General features: G+C 48.8%; 6 protein-coding genes across 6 annotated transcripts; 3 read left to right on the top strand and 3 right to left on the bottom strand.

Annotated features, from left to right (window-relative positions):
* Positions 1 to 131: 131 nt before the first annotated feature.
* Positions 132 to 1,718, bottom strand: L228DRAFT_249649 (assembly factor cbp-4). The gene is made up of 4 exons (XM_018333135.1): positions 1,424 to 1,718; positions 1,227 to 1,299; positions 691 to 802; positions 132 to 400 (listed from the first exon to the last, which is right to left on the bottom strand). Exons 1-4 carry the CDS (start codon positions 1,459 to 1,461, stop codon positions 279 to 281), a joined length of 345 nt encoding a protein of 114 aa, XP_018186390.1. The 5' UTR covers positions 1,462 to 1,718; the 3' UTR covers positions 132 to 278.
* Positions 1,719 to 3,661: 1,943 nt separating this feature from the next.
* Positions 3,662 to 7,267, top strand: L228DRAFT_270111 (hypothetical protein; the record flags this gene model as incomplete). Its single annotated transcript, XM_018335368.1, has 4 exons — positions 3,662 to 4,124; positions 4,211 to 6,585; positions 6,654 to 7,068; positions 7,134 to 7,267. 4 exons carry the CDS (start codon positions 3,662 to 3,664, stop codon positions 7,265 to 7,267), a joined length of 3,387 nt encoding a protein of 1,128 aa, XP_018186391.1.
* Positions 7,268 to 8,940: 1,673 nt separating this feature from the next.
* On the top strand, positions 8,941 to 10,811 carry L228DRAFT_270112 (acyl-protein thioesterase 1; the record flags this gene model as incomplete). Its single annotated transcript, XM_018335369.1, has 7 exons — positions 8,941 to 9,023; positions 9,091 to 9,102; positions 9,236 to 9,326; positions 9,505 to 9,540; positions 9,714 to 9,965; positions 10,208 to 10,344; positions 10,724 to 10,811. 7 exons carry the CDS (start codon positions 8,941 to 8,943, stop codon positions 10,809 to 10,811), a joined length of 699 nt encoding a protein of 232 aa, XP_018186392.1.
* Positions 10,812 to 10,997: 186 nt separating this feature from the next.
* L228DRAFT_222969 (UPF0041-domain-containing protein) lies at positions 10,998 to 12,886 on the bottom strand. Its single transcript, XM_018330312.1, has 4 exons — positions 12,239 to 12,886; positions 12,142 to 12,157; positions 11,728 to 11,864; positions 10,998 to 11,623 (listed from the first exon to the last, which is right to left on the bottom strand). Exons 1-4 carry the CDS (start codon positions 12,445 to 12,447, stop codon positions 11,458 to 11,460), a joined length of 528 nt encoding a protein of 175 aa, XP_018186393.1. The 5' UTR covers positions 12,448 to 12,886; the 3' UTR covers positions 10,998 to 11,457.
* Positions 12,887 to 14,636: 1,750 nt separating this feature from the next.
* L228DRAFT_249654 (NADH dehydrogenase, alpha subcomplex, subunit 2) lies at positions 14,637 to 15,672 on the top strand. The gene is made up of 3 exons (XM_018333136.1): positions 14,637 to 14,873; positions 15,020 to 15,126; positions 15,302 to 15,672. Exons 1-3 carry the CDS (start codon positions 14,788 to 14,790, stop codon positions 15,406 to 15,408), a joined length of 300 nt encoding a protein of 99 aa, XP_018186394.1. The 5' UTR covers positions 14,637 to 14,787; the 3' UTR covers positions 15,409 to 15,672.
* Positions 15,673 to 15,782: 110 nt separating this feature from the next.
* L228DRAFT_240579 (LigB-domain-containing protein) lies at positions 15,783 to 17,358 on the bottom strand (the record flags this gene model as incomplete). Its single annotated transcript, XM_018331258.1, has 4 exons — positions 15,783 to 16,309; positions 16,440 to 16,600; positions 16,746 to 16,918; positions 17,056 to 17,358. The coding sequence occupies 4 exons, from the start codon at positions 17,356 to 17,358 to the stop codon at positions 15,783 to 15,785; spliced, it is 1,164 nt and encodes a 387-aa protein (XP_018186395.1).
* Positions 17,359 to 18,060: the final 702 nt, after the last annotated feature.

Below are 18,060 nucleotides of genomic sequence, written 5' to 3' on the forward strand. Positions count from 1 at the left end.
TTTTTTTTTTTTTCAATTCGGAGCTAGATACCTCTTCCACATGGACTTTCCAACTACTTTATTCAATTCGGGCCGCTCGGCTTTTATACAATGGGTTTCCCAAGACCCGGACTTCGTTAAAACGAAACCAACCCGACTGGTACAATGTAAAATTACACATGTCAAAACCTCAATTTGTTCTTTTTGAGCCAGGAAATACTGAACAAACGAAAATAGCAAGATAGAATGGATAATAGTTACACAGAGTTGATAGTAGTACATAAGGTAGAGTTAATTATTCAGGACCCAGACGCGCGGCGGATTTCTTCCTTTTGTCGCGCGACTTGCTCGGCGCTGAGACGCTGGGATTCGAGCAGGTCGGCGCGTGTTCGCGCCCGGTCTTCCTCTGCGACGTCCCATACTGTTGTTGTTATTGTTAGCAGGGTTGTTTGGTGAATGTAGGTTTAGTTTTGCTTTTTCTGTCCTCGGAATTTGGGGTTCGGGGTTCGGGGTTCGGGGGTCGGGATGTACCGTATGGTTGTATTGGTGTGTGAATGGGTGAGTGTACGTATGGGTTGATGAAGGCATGTGTAGGGGACAGGTGAAAGGGCAGGTGGAAGGGTTTAAGGACTGATGGAAGGGTAGGTGAAGTAGGTGAAAGGGTAAATGGAGGAATGGATAAAAGGGCAGGTAAAAGAGAGAGGAACATACTCGGCTTTTCCGATTTGGAATATTCCTTCAGCCTTGTCACGAAATGGTCGAATTCCTCCTGATTCTTTTGTCGGTTCTCGAGCGAACGTTTCTGCAGCTCGGGATTATATCTCTGTGTGAGATGAATAGAAGTCAGGATGCTGATTCAGTTTGAAGTTTGGGTTGCGTGAGGCTGGGAAATGAAGAAATTTTGGGGATGAAGAAAGAAAAGAAGGGAAGAAAGCAGAAAGAGGGAAAGACAAAGGACAAGGGGGGGGAAAGGAGAAGAAGGAGAAGAGGAGGAGGATAAAGAAGAACAAATTGGAAAAAAAGCTAGAGACAGAAGAGAAGAAGAGAAGAAGAAGAAGAAGAAGAAGACAAAATAATGTAAATGGTGGTAACGAGGACATGGAACATGACATGGAAAGAAAGAGAGAACACATAGAACGTGATATGGAAAGAAGAAAAAAACCGTAGAACGTGACATGAAAGAAAACAATGATGCAAGATCACTCTACTACAAAATCTGAGATGCCGCGCAACTGATCAACACTGACCTGGAATAATTCCTCCTCCGTGGGCGATATCCACATGACCAATGCCGGTCCACCAATACACATGGCCGCGCCGCTGATACAGTCATGTTAGCCTTCCATGCATCAACATCATACGTCGTTCAATGGGCACGTGCAGCTGCACAGTCTCATCGATCAATTGAGACAGGGAAGCAAGGGAAAGAATCTGTGGTACTTACACGCCAAACATCTTGGCCCATAATCCGTAGTTGGGCATTTTGATAAAGTCTGCCGCCTGATGCTTAGAGAGAAGGATGGAGTGCAAGGTTAGGTAGTAATGGCAAGGCGGGATCTTGGTATACTATGGGAATTTTGACAGTCGGGATACCCGATCGCTAAGAGCCAAGATCGGACAGTATGAAAGAACGTAGGGTATTCAATTGAGGAAGATGACAGGAAATAAAGGCAGAGGTAAAGCTATGACGATTTGTTGATGATCTGGTTTTGCTAGGTACAGTGCAGTAACTTTGGGCTCAGGCTCTCAGGTCTCTCATTGGAAGGTCACTTGAATGGAATCATCATCGATCATTGCACCGCCACTGAGTGTGGTAAGCCACACTCGTTGCCTGAGAGTATAGGGGTGGTTTAAGCGAGTGCTCCAGCCACATGTGTCAGGGTGTACATACGGGAGCTGACAACGCAGCAGAGGTAGTAACGTATGTATGTTGCAGAGATGGGATTGGTGAAGCAATTGAAAATTTGAGCTGCTGCTATGCTTTCCTTCTACGAGTCTGGCTGTTAGGGGCAATATTGAGGTTTTGTTGCAGAAAGAGATTTAGAGGTATTTTCCCCGCCGATATATATGCGCTACCATAAAATGTGACAATTTAAAAGGACAATTTAAAAGAAAATGTGAAATTTTGGTGAATTACTTAAAAATATATACAATATAAGGAGCAAATAGAAGACAGATCTCTATGTACTATAGAAAATCAATATTATTGTTCCTTACAGTTGATTGAAGCTGGCTGATAATGTTACTGAACTGTGAACATGACATCAAGCCACAGGAGCTATCAAGGGGCTATCAAAGCTAGTCCGGCAAAAGGGTCCAAGCTACCTCAGTTCACAGGGAATACGAAGGTGCAAACAGTTGAGAGTGACGTCAAGTGGATTGAACTGTGAAGCTCCAATCGTATTTTGCTATTGTATTCCTTTTGACAGCTCGTCGGTGCGAGGGTGGGTTCTATGAAAAGGCTCGCTCGAATGCCGGACTTTAAACGGCGCAGCACTGCCACATCACTAGCCACAAGCTCACTCGCAGCCAGTGCCCGATTCGGCAGGACCCAGCTCACCCATGGTTCCCGTCACTTGCTCAACGGCTCTTGCTCGGTCTTTCCACTCTTTTTCCTTTCTTCTTCCCTTTTTTTTTCCCTTCTCTCCACCCCTGCTCGGAGATTGAATTGGGTTACGCGTTTCTAATCGTAGAGATTCGGCAAACAGTGCAAAGTGCAATAATGGCCTCGCATACTCTTCAATAAAAGGAAATAATAACTAGACATGACGGAATCATTCTGGACCGGGCCCAATTTCCATGTGACCTCACTTTAAAGAACTTCTCGTGTCCGCCTGCCTCCACTCCCTTTGCACGAATATTTGACAAAACACACCATCTGATCAAGATATTCGAAGCTGTTTTTTGTCTTACTTTTCTTTTTTCTCCATCAGCACCGTTTACGGCTTTCCTCATCGTACTCCTCGTGCCGTTGGATCTTCGCAGATCTTGGAGCTAATTCTAATTCTAATTTAAATTTAAATTTACAGTTGCACGCCTCGCTACGCTTGGGCAAGCAAGGGTCTTCTGTTTTCCCCCACACAGTTTTGACAACCCTCTCTCTCTCTCATCCCCGTTCAACCAAACTACTCAGAACCTCAAGTTCCAAACTTAAATCAGTCAAACACCCCCCTGTTCAGATTTGTGCAAGAAGACGAGAGCAGGCCTTGTCGTCCTTTTGTGCACATCAAGTACATTCCTTTGATTTAAAATTATCCTTGCTTCTTCTCTACCCGCTCTCTCCGCGCCCCGTCCGTGCGGCTTCTTGCGGCATTCCACTTTCACTACCTACGTTACTTGATTTGACTTCATCGGTCCGGCTGATTACCGATTCTTTCGTTGTACTTGAGCAGCTTCAGTACCTTCAAGCGCCCTGCAAGGTCAACAAGTCCGAGCAGAGCTTACGGCAGCTTTTCTGCCTAACCAACCTCTGAACCTCCCCTGCTCGCCTTGAGCGGTTATCACTCGTTTGCCGCAGACTAGACCTCAGCCACGCCATTGCTTGCATGCATGCATGCCACTGAAGGCAAACAAACACCTTGACATGACGTATTAACGATAACTACGACATCACGACGAAACGCGGCGAAGCTACGCCTACAACGCAAGAGAGCAACGCTCTCACGTCTACCTATCACGAACCATGGCGTACGATCCTACAGGACCCTACCAACCTCCGACGAGACCTCACTTTAGTCGGCCAATCCCACGTTCTCCCGCGACCCAAACACGGGCACCACAGCTACCCGTGACAAACCAGTACCAAAATGTAAACGGCTATGACAACTACCACTATGATAATGGTTATGACCCACAGCCATACAATAATACAAATGACGGCACGCAGCCGAGGACTTGGAATGATCCATATCAGCATTATCCTCCTGATGGCCCAGCTGTCTCACCAAATGGCTATTATTCACACCAACCATCTCTTGCAAATGGCCCGAGTCAGACACAAGCGGCCCCTTATGGCCCTCCGATGAAGCCGCATGAAAGCAGTTCAGTGCGGGGTCATGGAGCCAGGACTCCCTCTGATGACCAAGGGTCCATTGCCACTCCATCTAGCCTAGGGCCATCAGGAAAATCGGGGCTCACTGGTCCAGGTGAGTAAAATGTTTCTTGCAAAGCTAGGTCGGAATCGGCCCGCGGTTGATCTTCCCGCTGACCCAATGTTGTTGCTGCTATCAAGGCGCCAAGCTTCAAAGGATACCCATGCCTACCTCTCCTGTTCTAAGCGCATGGGACAACCCGTTCGGCTCTTTCCCCCTTCCTCAGAAGAAGAAGGGACATTCTGAAAATGGAGAGAGCTCAAAAGATAAAAAGGAGCGACGTCATCGCAGACCTTCTGATGGCGAGCGCGATCGTAGTCGGCCCTCGACAGCGAACGGTGAGCGAAGACCATCCACAGCCAGTGGTGAGCGTCGGCCCTCGACGTCTCAGGGAGACCGGAGACCGTCTACGTCGGACGGCAAAAGTAGTCGTTCGTCAGAGCGCCACCGCGACCGCAGGGATCATGGACGACCCAGTACAGCTACTGGCCATTACCCAAAAGGAGCGAAGCTTCCTCCTTTTGCTCCTAAGCACCCCAGCGACCCATATGCCCCGGTTACCGCTTTACAAATGCGTCCTGCCACTGCCTCCCATCCTGGGGAATATGGCCCACAACGGGATGCGCAAAGGGCACCACTCTCACCCGCCGACGGTCTCTCCAGCGCCAGTGAACCGCGCACCATGACGATGCCGAACGAGCTGCCTTCATCCAAAGCTGCAGACCCCAGGAAGAGCCCTGTAAAGCTAAATGCTCCTTGGCAGGAGCCAGGTCCCATTGCTGGATACCACGGGCCAGATGGGCCGGTCTTGATTCCATCACCAGGAACTCCAACCGGCCAGGCTCTGCCGATGAAGCCAATTGGCGGCGCTGCTTCTGCACATGCTCCTCCTACGCATCCCACCCAGTATGCTCCACTCTCCGGGTCCGAAAGCAGGGAAAGCATTGCAGATGTATACGACGCGTACCTGGATTCACCTCACGATGAATCGGTCCCTCCGAATGGTGGAGCTGCATCGCGCAAGTCGATGGAAGATGAAATGCCAAATTTTGATGCCATTCCCACAGACAGTGTTCGGCATCGCAGAGGCATGACTATTGAGGAACACCTGCAACCGCAGCTCAATGCCCACCCCGATGCATCGCTTCTTCCAGACTTAGTGGTGAGCAATGCGCCGTCAAGCCCTCGCTCTCATCCGGGCCCTGTACAAAGTCCGACCCAGGTCCATAAGGCCAGGTCACAGCCAAACCTCCGAGGACAGAGCCCGGTCGTTTTTGAGATGGCAGGAGATGTACCAAATGTTCCACCTCTTCCGCAAAGCCCTGGATTTGCCCGCCCGCCATTGTCACCGAGCAAAGAGGCAAGATTTGGACCTCCTCTCAGTCCTCAGAGAGGTGTTCCCCTTGGGGCTCAGGGGAGTGCTGCATACCCTCCTTACCCTGACGCCCCCATAACAAACGGTCAAAATCCCAGTCCAGCCGCAATGTATCGAGGTGCTCAACCCTATGGTGCTGGCCCTGGCGTCCTTCCTCGCCCAGCTGTGCCCGGTGGTGCGCGTTACTTCTCGGACGGGAGTCGCCCGGTTGCCGCGCCAGGAAACGTGTCACCCGTAAAAGGGCCTCCAATGTCCGGTCGGCCTAGTCCTCCGGGAGCTCCGGGAATCCCTGTTGCTCCCATGGGAGATCGCCCGAGCCCTCCTGGCGCACCCAGACCCGCCACTGCGGGTGCGCAGAGACAGCCTCCTGTGCCGGTGCGTCCGGGGCTCATTACTAATTTTGCAGTCGGCCAACCAGCTCAGCCGCCCCCGCCAGTCCGTCAATACAGTAACGGTCCCTCCCCCAATGCGGCCCCAAGTGCTGTGAAGCCGTCCCCGGCAGTGGCAGGACCGGCAGTGGCAGGACCACAGGTGGTCAAAAAGACGCAACCAGAGCCTGTTACGTATCAGGAATTGGACAAGCTCAGGCACACAGCGCGAGCTCGGCCTTCTGATCAGCTTGCCCAGTTGGCGTTGGCGAAGAAATGCGTTGAAGCAGCTACTGTCTTGGTCGATCAGAACGCCAAGCTCGATAATAGGTCGAAGCGAAAGAGCCGTGACAGCTTCTACGGCGAGGCACACAAGCTTCTCAAAAAGCTTATCAATAGCGGTAATGCAGAGGCTATGTTTTTCATGGCAGACTGTCTTGGTAAAGGCGCCATTGGCTCGGTGCCTGATACCAAGGAAGCCTTTCAACTTTACCAAGGTGCCGCGAAGCTAGGCCACGCTCCTTCGGCTTACCGCGTTGCTGTGTCTTGCGAACTCGGGCAAGAACATGGGACCAGAAAGGATCCGGTCAGGGCTATTCAGTGGTATAGGCGCGCAGCTGCTCTAGGAAGTACGAGTGCCATGTACAAACTGGGTGTGATTCTGATCAAGGGCTTGATGGGTCAGCCGAAGAGTCCGCAGGAAGGCGTTGAGTGGCTGAATCGAGCTGCAGGAAGAGCATCTGCTGAAGACCCCCATGCACTGCATGAATTAGTAAGTGTCCCTCTGCGGTCTGGTCCACCATTGTTCAGCTGCTTACCCTTTTTCTCTTTTTCTTACAGGGCCTTCTTCATGAACATGGTATCCCCAACGTTATCGCGCCAGACTTGGCGCGCGCACGGCATTATTTTGAACAAGCCGCATCTCTTGGATACGTTGCGTCGCAGTCTCTTTTGGGAGAGGCGTACCAGTACGGGTATTTGGGTTATCCGGCAGATCCGGGCCAAAGCTGTACTTGGTATACTCGCGCTGCTGCCCAAGGTGATCCGAAGAGCCAGCTTGGTGTAGCCGGTTGGTATCTCAAGGGTGTCGAGGGCCTTGTTCAGCCGAATGATACCGAAGCTTATCTTTGGGCCAGTCGAGCCGCATCTTCAGGGCTACCTCGAGCCCAGTATGCAATGGGTGTATTCCGGGAGAAGGGCATCGGTGTTCCGGCTGATCCTGAAGAGGCGAAGAATTGGTACACTCGTGCCGCAGGTAAGTTTAATATATGCATTATCATATTTTCAGAGCAAAGAGAGGACTAATTCAATATGATCCAGTCAACGGTGAGGCGCAAGCTAAAGAAAAGCTAGCCGAGCTTCGCAAAAGCGCTACCAGTAACAAGATCCAGCGACATCGCGAACCGGGTACACGCTCAAGCAAAGACAGCGAGGGCGAATGCGTGGTCATGTAGTCCCAGCTTAAGGATTCAAACGAAACAGACATTTCTGTGTCCAGGTTGACGAGTTGCGCTCGAGGAGAGTCTTCATTCTCCATTCCATTGCTGGCTTTGGATCTTTCTATTCATTTCGTGAGCCGCGGCTCTAAACATCTTATCAACCATTCTAACCAACTTTTCTTCTTCTCAACCATTTTATTTTCCTTTCATATCCCCCATGATATCTTCTTCATACGAATCTTAACTTTGAACACTTTATTTTTCGAACCTTTTCATAACCTTTCTTTACCTTTTCCCTTTCAGCTTATTTACATAATTATTTTAGAGAGCACAAACGGGGCCTTTCGGCGCGGCGAAAATTCGGAGCATTCTTCTGAGTGAACCGGACGACCGCGCAAGCTGGATCAGCCAAGGAGTCAAGCGACATTTGATGTCTTATGGAATGCTTTGCGGTGTTATGTCTCGGATTGTTTCTTCTACGAGAGGCGTAATTCGGGACGTCATGGATCTGCCTTACAATAGACTCTTTAAGTTTACTGGATATGTACCATTGTGAGATACCGAGCTAGCAGCAATTTAATCAAGTCTTTTTTACTATCAAGTGTATTTATCTTATTAATTGTTGGGCACTTGATATTATTCCTCGTAGAACCATTCTAATCCTCCTGAGTTCTGGATGTGCCATTTCGAATAATATTCCGAAATCGAACACCGTGTGTCTTGAGGCTACTCAGTGATCCGTCACGCGTAATAAACTTCCAAAGACTCTCGCATTATATGAGTAAATATGAATCCTAAGTGGTTATTTAAGGTATGCAGTAGATAACGCCAAAGGCGGTGAGCGATGGGCTATGGGATGTCGTGCAGCCAACTGACAACCCCATCGACCCAACCTTGTCGAGCTTAGACTAAAACACCATCTCCCACCCAATCACGTTGCTCCATTGCCCCGTCAACCCTTTCTCCGACTTATCCACAGTAGAATCATAATCAGACCAGACACCCTGGGGAAACCCAAAACCTCACACCACTTTTAACCATCCAAGCATATTTTTACCCTTCTCTTTCATTATCAATCTTTATTTTCGCCTATCTCTCGTCTTTTTTCCCCCACGCAGGCCGCCCCGGAAAATTTACAAAGCGTTTTCCTCTTTTCTAAGCTAGACCACCCGTCTTCCGTTACCAGTACTGTAGCATAAGGTACGATCTAGTTTCTTCTTCCCCCGCTCGGATAACCCTTGCTACTCTTTGCCATGTGGATTGCTTTAGTCGTCGATCATGCCGTCATATCTGATTACGGTACAATGGTCTTCACATGTTTTTCTCTTTGACGGTTACGCCCAATTATCCACGTCTTGATTATCCACATCTACCGCCTCTACTCCGTCTGCTGCTGCACATGTAGAGAAAGAGAGAGTGAGAGCCTAATGAGCTTATAAAGTTATGCATCTGTTTTCTGCGCTCAGCATTGTTGTTGCTACTCTGTCTGCGCTTCTTCTTTCTCTGTTCTTTTACACGCCCAGGCAATCTACAACTAGTATGCTGAACCAACCCTGTCATTTGCTCCCGCTCTCTTTGTGTTTTTCTTTTGCCGGACAAGGCCACTGCATACTGTGAAAAGAGTTTATACTGATAATAAACGGCCTTCGCGGAAAGCAGAGAGATCTGCATCCAATTCATCGGTCGATATGCCTGGACCCAGTGCGCTCGTTGTGCCTGCCCTGAAGCGGCATACCGCGACGGTCATTTTCGCCCATGGTCTGGGTGACAGGTGCGTATCATGACGCTGTGTATCTAATTGATGAGAATGAAATGCTAATGCGTTACGTTGGTTTTAGCGGAGCTGGATGGTATGTTCATTCCCTTCTGATGGCGTTCTGATATCGTCTTTTTACATCTTTCAACTTGATTGCATATCCTATTCTCCAGGTGAAGGAGAAGAAACGCAAATAGAATGTTCAGGCTTACCCGAGGATCAATTAGGGCCGGACTGGCTGAGAACTGGCGCCGTCGAGGCAAGTTTGAGGAAGTGTCATTCGTCTTTCCCAATGCGCCAGATATTCCCATTACAGTGGTATGTTCCTCTCCTCGGCTCTCCTCTCCTTTCATCTCCTGCCATTGCTTTGCTTTCCTTGTACCCTCTTACGCTCTAGCTGCGTAATCCCATCCAATTCACAGAACCTTATCAGTTCTATACTCGGCATACTTGTTTGAGAAAATGAAGCTCATAGCTAATCATTGATTATCTCCAGAACTGGGGCATGCGTATGCCCGGATGGTACGACATTGTACGTCAGAGAGTAACGTCACCAATTCCACCGCCATTACCACCATTACCACCACTCCCTTTTCATTCTCTTTCCCTCTGATGTTCCTCCTTCTACCCCTTCTACTACACTCCACTATCTCTCATCCTTCCGTTTCCTCGATATCACACCATCACTCACACCTCACGCGCTAGACAACATTCGACGAACTCGCCGACGCTCACGACGAGCCGGGCATCCTGCGCTCGCGCTCCTTCTTCCACTCGCTCATCGACAAGGAAGTCAGCGAAAAGGGCATCTCGTCTGACCGCATCGTGCTCGGCGGCTTCTCCCAGGGCGGCGCCATGTCCATTTTTGCCGGCGTCACGAGTCCCCGCAAACTCGGCGGCATTGTTGGCCTGTCGTCGTATTTGCTCATGGGGAACAAGATTCGTGATTTGGTTCCTGTATTTCCCCTTTGACATCCTTCCCCCCCCCCCCCCCCCCCCCCCCCCCCCCCTCTTTTTCTTATGTTTATTCCCCCACCCCCCCCTCTCTTTTTTGTTGTCCCAGGTCCGCATGACGTCTTTCTCCCAAAATCCTAAGTCCACGTCCACGTCTACATTATGAAATGAGAGACTTGTCTTCTCTTAATAACCCAACATTTCCCACGTAAACGGGACATGTACTAATCAGACGACACATATAGTCCGACAACCCGAACAAAGACACGCCGGTATTCATGGCCCACGGGGCCGAAGACGAACTCGTCAAGACGCGCTGGGGCAAGAAGACGGCCGATCTACTATCTGAATGGGGCTGGAAAGTTGATTGGAAGACTTATCCGTGCGTTTCCCCTCTTCCCCCTCTTTTCTTTTCGTCTCCCTCGTCTTACCTACTTCTCTCTTTTTTCACCTTTTGCCAAGTAAAACATGTCCCTTTTACCACCTTCCCTTAACCACCTTGATCAACTAAAAGACGTCCCCTTTTACCACCCTTTTCTTGAGCACCTTGACCAACTAAAAGACGTTCCCTTTCACCACATTCTCTTGGCCACCTTTGCCAAGCAAAGCGGGAAAAACACCCTTCAACATCCAGAAGGAAGGGAAAAGGGACATGTCCCCATCAACTACGGAAAACAAAGAAAAGAAAAGAAAAGAAAGAAAAGAAAGAAAAGAAAGAAAAGAAAGAAAAGAAAAGAAAAGCTAACACACAACACATATAGTGGTCTCGCGCACTCTGCGGATCCGCAGGAAATCGACGACCTCGAAGCCTTTTTGGAAAAACGGTTGCCGCCGCTGGGCCAGCAGTAGAGTTGAGTCTCAGCAAGCAGATAAAAAGAAGCAACAAATCAATGGACGGACGTAAACAGAAAAGACACATATGAACGCGTCCAATCTTGGGAATGTAAATGTATATAAAGACATTAGATCCTATCAGGTCAGAATCACATCACTGCGCATAGAATATTGGAATTTTACATGGACCGGTCAAATGTTGAAATGGTAGTGTATTGAATGATATAAAAACTAGTGGACTAGTGGACAATGCAAGAGATAAAATGACATAATGTATATGGCCGCAGACATGATATCAAAACCAATGGGGGATGAAAAAGCATCCCTTGGGGTGTCGCGTCCGTCCCGTTGCCCGACCATACGCCCCCCCAATCTTTTATAGTAAAAGAAAATAAAAACGGGGCGAACGCAGACAATTGTACGTGCGCTGTGCGTATTTCTTTGCAGGGAGGGGGAAAAAGGTAAAAGTGTGGAAAGAAAGAAGCGCGGAGCCAGTCAGTCAATCAATCAATCAATCAACCCCAAATATATCCCCGAGGCAGAGAAAAGGCGCAGAAATCCAACGCGAATCAATTACACACATCGTACAACGCGACGGACGTTGGCCGGGTCCAAAGTCGAAAGAGGAAAAAAGGAAAAATTGATGCTAAGAGGGATTGGTTTACTCAACCACCTGCTTGGCAGTGGCCTTGGTATCGGACACAGCGTCCTTGACGCTACTCTCGACCTTGGAGACGGTGGACTCCTCTTGCGTGCGTCGCCAGAGCATGATGCGCGTGACCTGAGTGATACCGACCAAGGCGAGGAAGAAGTTGACCGCGGCGAGCCTGCGGAATTGTTAGCAAAGGAGATTTCTCTGTGAGATACGCTGACGCGATTCGGTGCAAAGTGCACCCAAGGCGCGTTGGAAGTGTAGATGGAAAATACGTACAGAACATTCTTGGGCTTAATGATCAGACACCACCGGGTCCAGATCATACCAGTTGCCATCAAGGCAATGTTTTGCGTTAAGCTGAGCGCCGAAGCGGGACGGGCGAAGTCACTGATACCGGCGAGGACGAGACCCCACTTGAAAACTGTCAGCTCAATTGGTTCCATAAAAGAGAATATTATCACGTCGTTCTAAGATCTTGCATTGAGCGCGTCTGAGACGAGCTTTTGGAGGGGCGAAATGGATATCCCATTCTGGCGCTGAGGGCGTGTCTCAAGGTTCGTAGAGCCTTCCGAAACAAACCCAGTGCGAAGGCGTATCCCGCCGACTCCAGAAACCCATATCACTATCACCATAGGCCGTCCTTTCAATTGCGGGAAGAGGGAGAAGCGATGGAGATTCAATCGATCGTACCTTCATAACAGGAGCCCTGCACGAGGCGGCGTTAGCTATCAGTTACAACAACCGTCGCAGGGGAAAAAAAAATCACCCCAACAGCCAATTGACTTACCAAAAGTGCACAGTCTTAACGCCAACAGGGCTGTTCCAAAGACGCTTTGCCAGGCTCTGCTGCTCGGCGCCAGTGGCCTCGGCGGACGACGCGGTGCCCTGGAAGCGTCGGTTCAAGGGTTGGCGGAAGGGAGAGGCACGGAAGGGACGGGCAGCCTGGAAGTAGCGCCACATGGGGCGGGCAGCTGTTCTCGTAGCGGTAGAAGACATTATGGATATCGATGAAGACTGGTAAATAAAGATTTGGGCAAAAGAAGAAAACACGAAGGTGGCGGGTAGCAGTGTAGAATGCTACAATTGAATGTCGTTCGGAATGAGAGGATAAGGCGGTTTTGCCGTAAAGCTTTCCCTTTGATGGAGAAATGAGGAGTGGAGAGTTTCTGTTATTGATGAATTAGGGAAAGGAAAGTGAAGATGGACAAAAGTGTTTGGAGGCGGGAGAAAAGATAATCTGCAGGTAGACACAAGAAGTAGTAAGATGGGGCCAAAGTGGGTGGTGGTGGTGGTGGTGGTGGGTGGGTAGGCACAGTCAGGGTAGGTTGGTGGGATACCTTGGGTACCTACGTAGGGATCGAATAATCAATAGTCGGACGGAATTTAGTGAGACAAGAGACAAGTAGCAGAAAAGGGCACACAAAAGAGGCTAAATTCCGTTTAGCTTGTTACTGAGGGGAGAGAGGGAGAGAGCAAGATCGAGGAGAAAGACCAAACCAGGGTAGGAGAGTAAGCTATCGGACTAACTGCTACGGCTGCCGAAAGTTTGGGTGGGAAAGGAAAAGGATTGGGAAAAGGGCGTAGGCAAGTGGGTGGAGTAGAGTGGGTTTCGTCGCGCGTGCTTCGGGGGATTGTGCGTGTGTACGGAGTATGTGTGGGCACGAATGAACCAACGGCAGAAAGTCATACAGGTCAGTCATAGCCGAAACTGATGAGAAGCCAGACAAATAAGTTACTTATTGTCCGCCTGTTCTGTCCTGGTGGGCGCCAACTGGTGTGGGGAAGTGGAGAAACTACAATTTTTTGTCGAGGGCGAACGGGCGAAGGGCTCATCACGGACGTAATGATTGACAGGGGGCCGAGTTGTGATTGCAGGTACAGTACAGTTATGTTACTCTTCCGAGTTTAGTTGAAATTAGTTATTCCTTGTCCCCTCTGCTAAACTGGACATGTCGCCGAGCAACTGTCATTCCCTTGCTGCATTGCAGTTAAAGATACCCGGTCAATCAATAATTCCCAGTTAATCCCTACAAAGTACGTCTCGGTGTACTCTACCACTGCTTTCCTCCTCATTGTAGTCGAATCTTGTCAGTTTGAACAGGCAGACGAAAGCTCTTTAACAGATAAACTCACACTATCTACCCCATTTCCCACTCAACTTCCAGGTACAAATAATATTCATCGAACTTATCGGAGTTAAAATCACGACAGTCACTACGAACGCCGTACAGCGTTAGCGGCCCGGACTTGGCTATCTCCGATCGGATTACGACAGGCCGGCTAAGCTCCGATTCTCTTCACCTCAATTGGCCAGGGTTTGGTCATAGGATCTACTGTGGAAATGACAGACATCGACGAGGACGAGGACGATGATGATGATGATGATGATGATGATGATGATGATGATGATGAAGGGAGCGTGACTGACTTTTCAGTTCCACTGCAACCGACTGGCCAGCTACCAACTATACAGATCCCGCGACATCCGGTACATTGCTAACGTGGCAATGACGACGATGTCGATGCTTTTTCATGACAGGTCTCTCTACAGGCGCAACTTTAATTGTGTTTTTGCTTTTGAGAATATCATTAGCACTCGTGGTTATTTTTTTACATGCCTTGTCGGCACTTCTTCCGAATGACACAATAATCTCCTGACAGTTTACTTTATTTTTCTCTTTTCTCATCTGTCACCGTACAGCTTACTATCCAGGCGTAAAGCCCACTTGTGACTGCGATTGCAAAACAGAAACAAAATGATTCGACACATTCCATGTCATTCCCTTCTTCCTCTGCCAACTCGCCGTCGGCGACTCGGCAACCCCAGGGCTTTTCTGGGACTTTGCTGATGAGTAAAGTAGTGCCAAAGTATTTTTTCGCCCGTCAAACTCGACCAGACTACCGCGCCGGTACCGGCAGCTAGGCAACTTACTCTTACGCGAAGTTTGATTCGTTGAACTCCAGCTCCGATTCTCTGCCACAATATACATGGAACATGCCGCAAGAATTATGCACATCTATGCACAATATCTTATGCACCAAATTATGCATTGATGGGGAAGACCCAAACTGACCAGTACCAATACTAACCGTAAAGGGCAAGTTTCCGCTCTCACCCCATATTCCTGGGGTTATTCGGGCAGGTGGAGTTGTTATGTGGGTTGTTAGTCGTTGTACGTAGTTGAGGTGCTATTGTAGCTCCGCATTGCTTCTGACATTCAGCCCAATCTATTCCTCGTCGTTCCAATCTACTACATACTTCTTTCTTATCCAACTCAAATCCTAGCCTCTAGCCATCATTACTACCAATTGTCTCTCCCTAGTCTACCGTGCAGCATGTCCGGGAAATACGTATTTGTCAAAGGCCTCAAAGAGCTGCGGTTCCACTTTTGCCAGACCTCTGAGCACAGTGCTAACACGCGGTATGTCCTTTACATCCCAGCATTCTTTCCATTGTATCCTTCTTTTCGCGGATGCTATTATTTACGAGGTCCCTCTTCTTGGCAATCCACCACATCCTAAGCAAGACTTGATACGATCCATAAAAGCTAACATACATGTACGATAGGGCATTCCTCCTCCGCGCGTATCCCACAATGAAGCATCACAATCCCCATACGCCAATCATGTTGCGCGAGGCGCTTGGTGTAGAGCCCAGAGTGTTTGCACGATACGGTGCGTTGTGCATTTCAATATCTACCTTTTTCTCCGTCATACCTACCTACCTAGGACATTGATCCTTATCATGTCAAGCACAGCAACCGCAAATGAGCCAAAAAGACTCAGCGCAGAAGTTAAAGCAATGGCGAGAATAAGTCAAGTCAGACGATGCTAACATATTGGCGTACAGAATTCGGCAAAGAAAAGAAAGAAGCACTGATAGGACTCACGGACAAGGAAATTGAAGAAAAAGTCAAAGGACTCGTCAAGACCGAGCTGCCGCCACTAACATCATGAGAAAGTCAATCATGCATATCGGAGTATTTTCCACACTTCTCCTGTCAATTGACGACGACGCGTCATGAGGTTTTTTTGTGCGACTGGCATGACTCGGATCGAATCGTCTGGCTAGGCATTCGCGTCTGGTTTAGCATTCTACGTTTCCTTTTTTATGTGCATGATTGGGTTCCTGTGATGAACGAGACATTTTCATTTTAACATTTCTCATTATTCTGAAGATTCTACTAGACTTAGCGACAGCAATATATCATGCATCTGCAGAAATTTAAACTTCAAACGGGAGATTAGAAACTTTGAGGCTATCCTCATTATACTAACTTTACTAATAATCTGATGCATTTCCGCTCAGACAAGCTGATATCTAGCTTTCTCTACGCTACCTCTCCAAACTTATACATGCCCCAGCTCATACTTCCCTCCGTCAGGGTCCAGACTCGCTTTCCTTGATCATGTCCTGCAGCGCCAGCACCGACGTAGAGGGGCAGTAAATGGTCAAAAGTCGGATGCGCCTGTCGAGCATCCGTCCTGCGAAGCAATCGTTTCATACGGTCTTCGCGTGCAGTCACCATTTCGTCCGTCATCATCTCCGTACTTCCTTCCGTGACTTCTTGCCCACTCGCATGTTTCAACGACTTCTCGCTGGCTTTTCGTCCTTCGACAGCCTCGCGAACCGCCTCATCGAAACTAGACGTATACGGCAGCGGCGTGGGATCGCCCCATGTAAGTCTCAGATCACGCAGATTATGCACCGCCATGCCTGAAACAATAACCACAACGCCCTCTTCACGGAGCGCCGAGACCGCACGCCCCAACGCGACATGGCTGGCCGGATCTTCCGAGCCGAACAGCGAGACTTGCACAATGGGGACATTCAGCGGGTTCTTTTGCGGATTGAATGCTATACCGTTGAGATGATTAGCATATTAGCCATTGCGTATGATCCAGTGTTCAACGAAGGTGGAGTCCAAGAGTAATCGAGAATTGTGCCAAAACTACTCAGATTCATCCGGAGTCAACTGGGGACATACCACATTTGAAACTCGCCCAGACGCCATGATCTAACCCTCTGGTTACGCCTCGGGCTCTGATCCCGGCGTCGCGAAGACGATTCAAGATGTTTTCTGCGAGCGATTTGCTGCCGACGTTGGGAAACTTTTCGTCGTAATAATGTGCAGGGAAGCCGTAGAAACTGTGACACATCAGTCAGTATAGTAGAGATACAGTGTCGTTATTGTACAGAAAATAAAGAGAAGAGAAAAATATCTGGGTGGATATGTAGATAATAGATGTATCATGCAGTCAAGCGTAATGACAACAAAGGCATATAGACATACTCATAAATCAAATCAGTCATCTCAGCGGTATTAACAAGGACCGTGTCCGGCTCGCCTTGCCAATGCGCAGAAAAGACGACGACGGCTTTTGGTTGCACTTTGGAAGTAATCTCCTTGCCAATCTCGCCCAGCTTGCCATAGGCGGGATGGTCTGTCTGGTATATGACGTTGGGCTGTCGTATATTTCTGCAAGTTAGCTAACTTATCCGGCGAAGCATCTTGCAAAATACCAAGGTGGACTTCAATGCGAGAAAGCACGTGGACGACCAATATGGACGACATGCGCAAAGACGAAACAGAATCGACTCACCCCGCCATGACTCAGAAAATATACCGGCGTTCTCGTCCCTCCCATATCTGATCCGTTCAACGTGATCCTCGAATTCCTTGCGATAGCCTCTCCCGTCACAACACGACTGGATAGACTGCTCAATGCACCACTTCGCCCAACGCGTTCTGCTACACCACCGAGGACTCTCCCCAGCTGACTCTGCACCTTTGCAGAAGAGACCGATATGTTCAATGCTCGAGCAGCGAGCCACGACAAAACCGCAACAGCAACAGCGAGAACCGATATAATCGTCAACTGCGCCCCAAACGTCCTGACGCGCATCAACGATACCGTAGATGATACACGACCGCTGAATAAGGCAATCAGAGCAATGTAACGTTGCAGTAAACAAAAAAGGGTAGCTTTAGTAGCGGCTGGACAAAGAGAAAAATTGTATGAAATATAAAAAATATCAGGCGCACAACGCGGTACGTGACTAGTATATGCCAGAAAGTCAAACCATATGACCCACCGCGAAGGACAGCAAACGCAGGTGATATATCCAGTTTACACTGGAATCGACAATTAAAGAACAGCTCGTGAGTCGTGAGTCGTGAGTCGTGAGTCGTGATGATTTTATATCCAACGCATAAGCACAATCATATATTTGCCAGGACGACCGACGACCGACTGCCCCTCGTAAAAAATGTTATTTAAGAAAGAAAATCTAAAGCGCTAATACTATAATAAGCATGACAAAACTCCGGCCTCCGGCAGAAGGATGTTCTGGGTGTCCTCTTACTCCGTACGATGCTCATCTAAACTCACGTAAACAGTTGTGTTTTCGTCCCCGAGATCTATCCCCGAAATCTATCCCCGAAATCTAAGCGGAAGACAGGACACAGGACACAGGACACAGGACACAGTACCGGTCAGGACGGGTCTCAGCTGACAAAGCGCTTATTGCTTATTAGGGGGAATGAAAAAAAAGAGCGGCTCCAAATGCTTAGCAAACGCTTAGCAAGGCTTTCGTAAGAAGAAACC

This window comes from Xylona heveae, assembly GCF_001619985.1.
Source record: "Xylona heveae TC161 unplaced genomic scaffold L228scaffold_9, whole genome shotgun sequence".
NCBI classification, from domain to species: Eukaryota; Fungi; Ascomycota; class Xylonomycetes; order Xylonales; family Xylonaceae; genus Xylona; species Xylona heveae.